Genomic DNA, 8,921 nt, shown 5'->3' with positions numbered 1-8,921 from the left:
GTTAATATGGAGAACAAACAACGATGAGATGACAATGAGTGAAGAGGGGAGTGATACCATTTTTTGTATGGGTTTAAAGAGTGTAGAATTTAGAAACGGTAAAACTGATTTGGTTTTTTTACTTTGAACTTTCTTAGTCGGTTACACATATGTTTTTTTGTTAAGAAAATATGGGTAACCAATTTTTAAAAGTTCGATGGTCTATTTTTTACAAAAAAAAATATCCAGAGACTTGATCATTGAAAGTGGGAAAAGTCTAATGGTCTTTTTCATTAAAAAATTAGTTCAAAGACTTAGGGGCCGTTTACCTTAAACAGTTATCCGGTAAGCACTTACAAGTAAAATTCAACACTATCGCTTACTTACCGGACAAGATTTTATTTACTAAAATACATTGTATGCAACGATTTATCCTGGTAAGCGCTAGAGCCTTCGTCTTCATTTACCGTGTAAGACTCTCGATTCTTGCATTCGCTCTTACTGGGTAAGATTTTTAGTCCTTGCCATATTCATATGGTAAAGTAAAGTGACTTGGTAAGCGCTAGCGTTTGGTAAACGACACCTTAATCATTCAAAATGATAAAGTTTGATGGTTTTTTCATTTAAAAAATTAGTTCAAAAACTTAAATTTGTTGTTTGTGTTCCTAATTTAATGGTTGGTGCATATAATTGTTTGAAAAGATTCATAGGGAATCCCGTAAATCAAGATTTGTGGGCTCATCTTGTGGTTATATATGCTATCACAAGAAAATGTGAGAATTAATCTTGGCCAATCCCGATCTAATAACCTCGAGTCTGACATTGGACCATACCCGATAAAACTCAAATTTTAGTTGCAGTCGAGCCTGATATAAAACCCAAAAAAGGCTTAATAACCCTTATGTACAAAAGCATTGCAAAAAGACCAATTTTTATATATTCACTTTAGTAGCATAAAGAAAACTATCCTTGGAAAATTCAATTTTTATGATATCAAAAACAATCATTTATGGTGTGTCTGGTGTCCAGACAGGGACATGACAGAACAAAACAGGACATGATAGGATAGAACAATTATTTAACGTTTGGTAAGATAAAATTGGACATAGTAGAGCAAGTAAAATGACCAATTTACCCTTAATGAGTTGTTTATTGTAATCAATGTAGGTAATTTATTAAATTATGATAAAATAATAATTATTTTTTATAATAAAATATATTATTTGAAAGTTTTCGTCAAAACAATTAAAATGACACAAAATAAAAAGTTTATTTAGTTTTCAATTTTTATTTTTATCTATTTTCTACATTGTTTTTTTATTATTAATATATAATAAATTACATAAATTAATAAAAATAAAGAAAACGTATAAAAATAATATTTTGAGGAAAGTAAAACGAAAGTTTAAGAAACATAAAATACAATAAATAAAATTTAAAGAATGAATAAAATGTAAAAAAAACGTATTTGATGTTTTAGAAGAAAATTAAATTTTATTTTGAGGTTATATTGATAAAATATAAGTCTGTTACACTTTGTTTTACCATATTTCATGGGGTAGAGGTGGAACAGACCTGTTTCACTTTATTCCACTCTATTCCATATCAAAATAATGTCAAAAAAGACAAAAATTCCTGTCCTGTTCTGTCCGATGTACCAACCGCACCTTAAATCCATGATATTTCATAAGACCATCCAACTCTGAAAGAATATTAATAAGGTCCTTGTTATTATGGCAATCTAACTAAACCACCTTCGCACTCGACAAATTAAAACGAGAACCCTAGCAACACCAATCACTGTTTATTAGCTACATGACTGCACTCTGATCAGCAAAAACCTTCAAAAAATGGCGTCAATGTCGATCTTAACTCGTAAATGGAGACCTCTTTCCAAAACCCTAAACCCCAAATTCATCACAACCTACGCCTTTCTCTCGCAAGAAGCTCAATTAGCCGAGGAACCACCATCGCGGCCGGCTTCTACCACTCCACTACCACCGAACCCCGCTACCGGAAGCCCACTCTACAATGAGAACTGGCGAAGCCCTATTCCGAACCTGTCCTCTCAATCCTCCTCTTCTCTTATCCCCCTAGGGTTTTCGCAACAACATCCGTCCTCTCGCATTGAGGCTCTTTCACAAACCCTAGATGGTGACGGGATCGTGAACTTGTTTGCAGATTGGATGACGTCACAAAAGTGGTCAGATATAAAGCAGTTGTTTGAGTTTTGGATTAGGTCGTTGGATAACAGCGGGAAGCCTAACAAACCTGATGCAAACATGTATAATCATTACTTGAGGGCTAACCTTATGATGGGAGCTTCTGCCGGTGAGTTGCTGGATCTTGTTGCACAAATGGAAGATTACGCGATTGCACCGAACACCGCTTCGTTTAATTTGGTGCTCAAGGCAATGTATCAGGCTAAAGAATCTGAAGCTGCTGAGAAATTGATCGATCAGTAAGCTATGGATGATCTTGTTTCAAATTTATTTAGATTCGTTTATTGATGTTGTAAGTCTTTGTGTTTGTGCAAGTTTGAACATGTAGCCAGTACATTTAACAATTCGTGTGAAAATCATAATCCATTAGCCCCAAATAAAAACTACAATTTGAATTTCAAAGGAGGGACATTGCTGACCTACTTACAGTAGGAAGTGGGAACAAATATAAAACACAAAGCTGCAACAAAATCTTATTAGGGCATATCTGTTAGTAGCTTAATGGGACTCGCAGCTTATTCGGTCAGCTATACATGACTGTATACATGACTGTGACTGTTTGGCAGTGGCTTAATGATATAGAAAGTGGCTTATTCTGTAAGATTCTAGGGGGAGCTTTATGCAGAAAGCCAAGTTTTTCTCAAAATCTGTCCCTCCTAATTAAAAAACGAGCTCCATCCATCTTTGAGAAAACCCTTCCAAACAAAAACTTTCCTAATCTAGAGTTCTAGACAGACAATCAATCCACAAAGACAACTTTATCCATACAAGACTTAATGGAAAACCAACCAAACAGCCCCTAAGTGCCCTATTAGCTATGCCTATGAATTGACTTCAAAAATGGGTAAAGTACCCTCTTTCTTTAGTTGTAAGTATAAAAACTGTCCTCACATGGTACTTGTGAAAAGAATCATACAATAAATTAGTATAGTTCACATTGAAATTTGAATGTTTGTGAACTTGTGCAATTGATCCCTTAGCAGTTCGAGTTTGTGATACTGAAGGATGTAAAGAAGGAAGGAATTCAGGTTAGATTTCTAGCCGTCTATGGTGGGATTGTGTGTTTGAATACTACTACTTTAGTCTTTTAACTTTGGTATGGTGGTTAGAAAGCAATATCATAGAATATTATGTTTTACAAAATGCCGAATTTTTTGGTTTTGAGGTGTATTCAAGTATACGAGCTTAGTAGGCGAATGCCAAATGCGAACAGACATTGTATTTGGTCTGAAATTGTTGCATGGAATTGACTGGAGTAGATGTTATGTTGAGTGGCTTTTCAAGCATAATACTGATATCAACTGTTATATAGTACAATATTTATGACATGTATTACTCTTCTGTGCTCTATAGTAGTCCTACTTTGACTTTGTATATAAAAAACCTGCATCAATTGTATATTTGTATAATTGACAAATGAACATATTTAAGTTTTGAGAAAGAAATAGATAACTACATTAAAATCTACAATAAGTGTTATAGATACAAATGGAATTACAGATATGGTTAAAGACGGTTTGACACTAAAATCTAAAAGTAGGAGAACTAGTAGAGAATGGAGTACCATCTAGGAAACCTTATTTCTTGTGGTAAACATGGAGTTTTCCCATTATGATTGGTTTATTTTTTGAAATTTGTACTTGAAACCTCATTTATAAAGAAGCCACATACTTCTGAAACCAAAAAAATACCCTCTAGCTGGTGTATATATATATATATATATATATATATATATATGATATGTAGCCTTGCGCATTTAAGCCATGCCTTGGCTCTTAAGCCTTGAGATTTTGACCTCACCGGCATGCTCGCCCTACACCATCTAGAATCTTGGGTGACTGAGTGATACATTTGAGTTATCAAGTTCTTGCCTTTTTGATTGAGAGACTTGTCTATGTTCCCACAAGCCATCAACTGTTTATAATGGATCTGAATTCCATGTATCAGGATGATCCAATCTGGAAAAGAATCAAAAGGTGCGCCTGATGAGGAGTCCTATCACCTGGTTGTTCTGTTGCTGCTAAATCAAAATCACATTGATGCTGCATTGAAGTACATTGACTTAACCTTAAAATCAGGGTATATGCTGTCAGTTGAAGTATTCACAGAGTTTGTCAGCAGCTGTGTGAAAACAGGAAAGCTGGATACATTAGTATCAATAATAGAGAGATGTAAGGTATGTTTCTTCTTTCAAGCTTTGTTAATATATCCAATGTCGTAGACTTACGATTGTTTTTTTCTTAACTGATGTAGCATTTTCTTTTGTTGTCAGAAAATGGATCAAAACAAAGCCTTGTGTCCACCTTGGAATTTGTGCAATTATATCATTGATGTTGCAATGCAAGCGGATAATAGCGAGTTAGCATATTATGGTCTTGAGTTCATGGCGAGATGGATTGCTCGTGGAGAAATTGCAAGACCACCTGTGTTGCTTTCTGTAGATGAAGGATTAGTAGTAAATGCACTTACAACTGCTGCTAGAAATTATAACTCTAAACTCTTAGATGGCACATGGGCAATCCTCAAACGCTCTTTACGCCAAAAGAAAGTGCCCAGCCCAGAATCTTATCTTGCTAAGATCTTTGCCCATTCTTCATTGGGGAATTTGCAGAAGGCTTTCAGTACTTTGCATGAATTTGAGATATCTTATAAAGATTCTACTAAAGAAGCTGAAGAAGACATGTTCTCTCCGTTTACCACCTTATATCCATTGGTTGTGGCATGCTCGAAGAACGGATTTGCAGCTTTAGATGCGGTATGTGTTGCATTCATTTTTGTGGTGTTTTACTTGGTTTTCATGACATCTGTGCTAACTTGATGTTCTTATTTTACCTAGGTTTATTATCAACTAGAGAATTTGAGCAAGGCAGATCCTCCATACAAGTCTGTTGCTGCACTAAACTGTGTTATTTTAGGGTGTGCGAATATATGGGATGTTGATCGAGCCTATCAAACTTTCAGCGCCATGGAGACAAGTTTCGGATTGACTCCTGACATCCATTCATATAATGCTCTCCTGTGCGCATTTGGGAAGCTCCATAAGGTTAATAATGGCGCATGTCCATGCGACGCCCATTCTTTACCCCGTGATCTATTGAAGTTATAAAAAAATCTCATGGGTTATTATGGTTGTAAATGATGTTTTATTTTTGCAGAGAGATGAAGCAGTTAAAGTGTTTGAACACTTGGTAAGTTTGGGTGTGAAGCCTAATGCAAAGTCGTATGCTCTTTTAATCGATGCTCATCTCATCAAGCGGGATCCAAAATCTGCACTCTCCACAGTTAATGACATGGTAATGATGTGTCCATATTTCTTATCGATTTCTATTAAAGGGTAGATTGAGGATTTATGCAATCAAATAATGAGAATATGTTATCATCCACTGCAAGCAGGTGGTCGCAGGGTTTGAACCAACAAAGGAGATTCTGAAAAAGGTTCGCAGACGTTGTGTCCGAGAGATGGACGATGAAAGTAATGACAAAGTGGATTCCTTCGCAAAAGATTTTAAAATCCGGTTGGGTACAGAGAATCGCCGAGACTTGCTATTCAACCTTGAATTCAGCACTGAGTACGCGTAAGAGGTAGTTGGGCACAAGAGAGCTCTCGTTGCATCAAAGCTCTTACATGTAAGGTACCCTCATTAATTACATGTACCTTTAGAGTGCGATTGGTACGCTGTCTGGACGGGTGAGAGAGTGAGGTAGGCAGGTGAAAGAATTGTGGAAGGTTTTAAGGTTTTAATTTGACATGGGTAGTCTAGTAATTTACCAATATTGTCTCTTCTCCGTAATTTTTGTTCCACCTATTTTGACGGTAAATGAAGTGCATTTGTGTCCCCCACTGTCCCGTCTTATCCAAGTTTAATGTCGCATCAAAAGTAGGGAAAGTTTTTGTCTATCCCCTCCTATTGCGCGTACCATACACACCCTTAATAGCTTAATTCAATATATCTTAGTAATGCTGGCTCATCATATGTAGTTTCTGGAAGAATTTGTCTATATTTGTTTTCCTTGTTCCTTTTTAGGGGTGTGGTTTTTATTTTCTTCTTGGCAAATCCATAACACCCATCTAATTGACTATCAAACTCACCACCATCTCCTTGTGTAAAAGGAACATGCGGGTACTTGCATTCTCTCTCTTCATAACCATTATCACTCTTCAAAAAGGGGCTTGGATGGTGAGTTTGGGTCTCTCATACATGCAAACACATATACATATATACATGCATATATATATACACACACATTTATATAGGGTTGGTTCCGGTGAGAATGGAAGTTATGGTGAGAAGCGTAAGAAGGGATATCCACCCTTAAAGCAATCCTAATTGAAGATCAACACTGTTAGATGCACCGGATCAATTTTTGTATCATACGCAATTCTTGGGATGGGGGTGAGATTAAAAGCGATCAAGGGTCCGGATCCCTTCTTATTCTTCTCACTTTAACTCCTATTCTCACACGATCCTTCGTCTATATATGTATATTAATATGTAGGCGAAGGGTCGTGTGAGTAGGGAAATTATGGTGAGAAGCGTAAGAAGAGATCTAAATTCTTAATCACTTTTAATCTCATGCCCACTCATGAATTCTGCTTTACAAGGGAATTGATTTGGTACATCTTGGTGCACCTCATTAGTGTTGACATTCAATTAGGATTGATCCAAGGGGTGGAAATCTCTTCTTAAGCTTCTCACCATAACTTCCCTTCTCACTGGAACCCAACCCTTAATATTATACACATATATATAAATGCATACATAGGGCCGGTTCAAATAAGAAGGCTAAATACCGTGAAAAAGTTAAGGGAAGGTTCATATGTCAATAATTGAAAAAATTCGAAAGAAATCTATTTGAAGATGCATATGTAAACCGACGTTACCAATTATTCATATAGGTTCACATATGCATCTTCAAACCGATTTTTTCAATGATTCACCTATGAGCCTTCCCTTAACTATCTCTTCTTACATCCTCATGATATTTAGTCATCTTATTCGAACCTCCCGCTTTGTATATATATAAGTTCAATTAAGAACCGTAAATATTTTGAGAACCAGGAATCAACTCTTCATAGGTTTGGTTGAAAGTGCAAGATCTTGTAGCAGGCATTATTTGAATGTGATAGGGTTGTGGACAATGCATTGCAGGTATCGTCTGATGGGCTTGGCATCTCTTGTATTTTGGCACTTACCAAGAACTACTACTACTTACGCAGTTTTCGGAGTTCCCCTAATCTGCTCGTGTGTTGGCCAGCTGGTGAGATCTTCAAACCTGTGTCAATTACTTGGTTTTGTGCTCAATTTATAGCGCCTTTGGTAGTAATGACTGATGAGGATCGTAGTTTTTTGATTTTTCTTGTATTCCTTTGTGCTCATAAAGGGGCGCAGCGAGGTTGATGGGATTTGGCAAAATAATGGTAGGGCAATACAGATCTAAAAATTATTAGGAACTTACGAAGTGTTGATGTTGTTGCTTGTGGCATGCAAGAATTTCTTTCTAATTTGAAAGGTATTTTAGATGCTTTTTCACTCGAGTGTTTGTTTGTTTGGTATGAAGTGAGAATGTGGGATGAGTTTATTCCCAGGAAATCAAGAATGTGAACTTTATAAAAATATAATTCTCAGGAATGTGAGCATGAAGGCAGAGGTAGTGTTTGCAACAGAAACTTCCTGTCGGGAGATTTTGGATCCATCCCGGGAGCTTTCTGGATGCATTGCCCGACCTGGTTTTCTTTCTACAAAAAGTCTTCGAAGAAATTGAATAATCGACTGATAGGTCGTATATGCAACTTCCCTACCTGGACCTGATGATGTGAGGGATCTATATGTCCACAAAATCGAGGCTCTCGTTAGGGTTCGTGACACTTCTCGTTCCGGTATTCGGTGGGGACTCTGGGACCAGGGGCATTTTGCTCTCCGAGGGGCTACTTTGTATTGGGTCCGGGGGACTATTTTCTATCGAGTCTGTCTTGATCTCCAGTTATGTTCCTGGTGATGTCAATGTCTCCGTCCCTGGCGGATGCGGGTCCGTTTCTATTTTTGGCTGATCATCCATTCTACATGCAGCGAATTGAGAACATCGATTGAGATTGAGAGAGTTCAAAGAGAAGATTTTGAGAGTTTAGAGAGGATTTTAAGTTTGTAGAGAAGATTTGAACCTTCTTATTTGAACCGTTCATTATGGATTGATGAATATACATAGTGTACATGCATAAATGCATATATACATAGGGGGAAAACTGCAAAAAGAAAATGAAAAACTGAGGAACACTTTGGTAACCGTTCATTTGGACGGTATGCACATATCCATGTAAGCAATTTGTCTGGTATGCATTTGCATAACATGCGCACATGCATAAAAACCAAGAAACAATTTCAATTACTGGTATAGATGAACGGTTACCAGGGTATTCCTCAGTTTTTCAGTTTTTTTTACAGTTTTCTCATGAACCTAACCCTGCATATATATATATATATATATATATATATATATGTATATATATATATGTATATATATATATGTATATATATATATATGTATATATGCATGTACACTATGTATATTCATCAATGCATAGTTGGTGGTAAATAGGAAGGTTAAAATCTTCCCTCTAAACTCTCTCAAAATCTTCTCTACAAATTTAAAATCTTCTCTCAAAATCTTCTCCTTAAACTCTCTCGATCTCGATTGTGCACGTGGAATTGGTGATCAGCCAAA

At 36.4% G+C, this 8,921-nt stretch overlaps 1 protein-coding gene across 3 annotated transcripts; it reads left to right on the top strand.

The window, feature by feature from the left end:
* Positions 1–1,758: 1,758 nt before the first annotated feature.
* LOC112524161 (pentatricopeptide repeat-containing protein At1g26460, mitochondrial) lies at positions 1,759–7,735 on the top strand. 3 transcript variants are annotated; one of them, XR_003070366.1, is made up of 7 exons: positions 1,759–2,440; positions 4,149–4,377; positions 4,474–4,956; positions 5,038–5,244; positions 5,357–5,494; positions 5,595–5,833; positions 7,352–7,735. XR_003070366.1 is itself a non-coding variant. In XM_025133851.1 (7 exons), exons 1-6 carry the CDS (start codon positions 1,830–1,832, stop codon positions 5,778–5,780), a joined length of 1,854 nt encoding a protein of 617 aa, XP_024989619.1. In that variant the 5' UTR covers positions 1,759–1,829; the 3' UTR covers positions 5,781–5,828; positions 7,352–7,735. The 3 variants fall into 3 exon arrangements, 1 of the variants encoding a protein (XP_024989619.1); XR_003070367.1 differs by having other exon boundaries at positions 7,330–7,735; XM_025133851.1 differs by having other exon boundaries at positions 5,595–5,828.
* Positions 7,736–8,921: the final 1,186 nt, after the last annotated feature.

This window comes from Cynara cardunculus (genome assembly GCF_001531365.2).
Source record: "Cynara cardunculus var. scolymus isolate 2C chromosome LG 13, CcrdV1, whole genome shotgun sequence".
NCBI lineage: Eukaryota > Viridiplantae > Streptophyta > Magnoliopsida > Asterales > Asteraceae > Cynara > Cynara cardunculus.
Note: the sequence above shows the minus strand (reverse complement) of the source record. Positions and strands in the feature narration are given on the sequence as shown.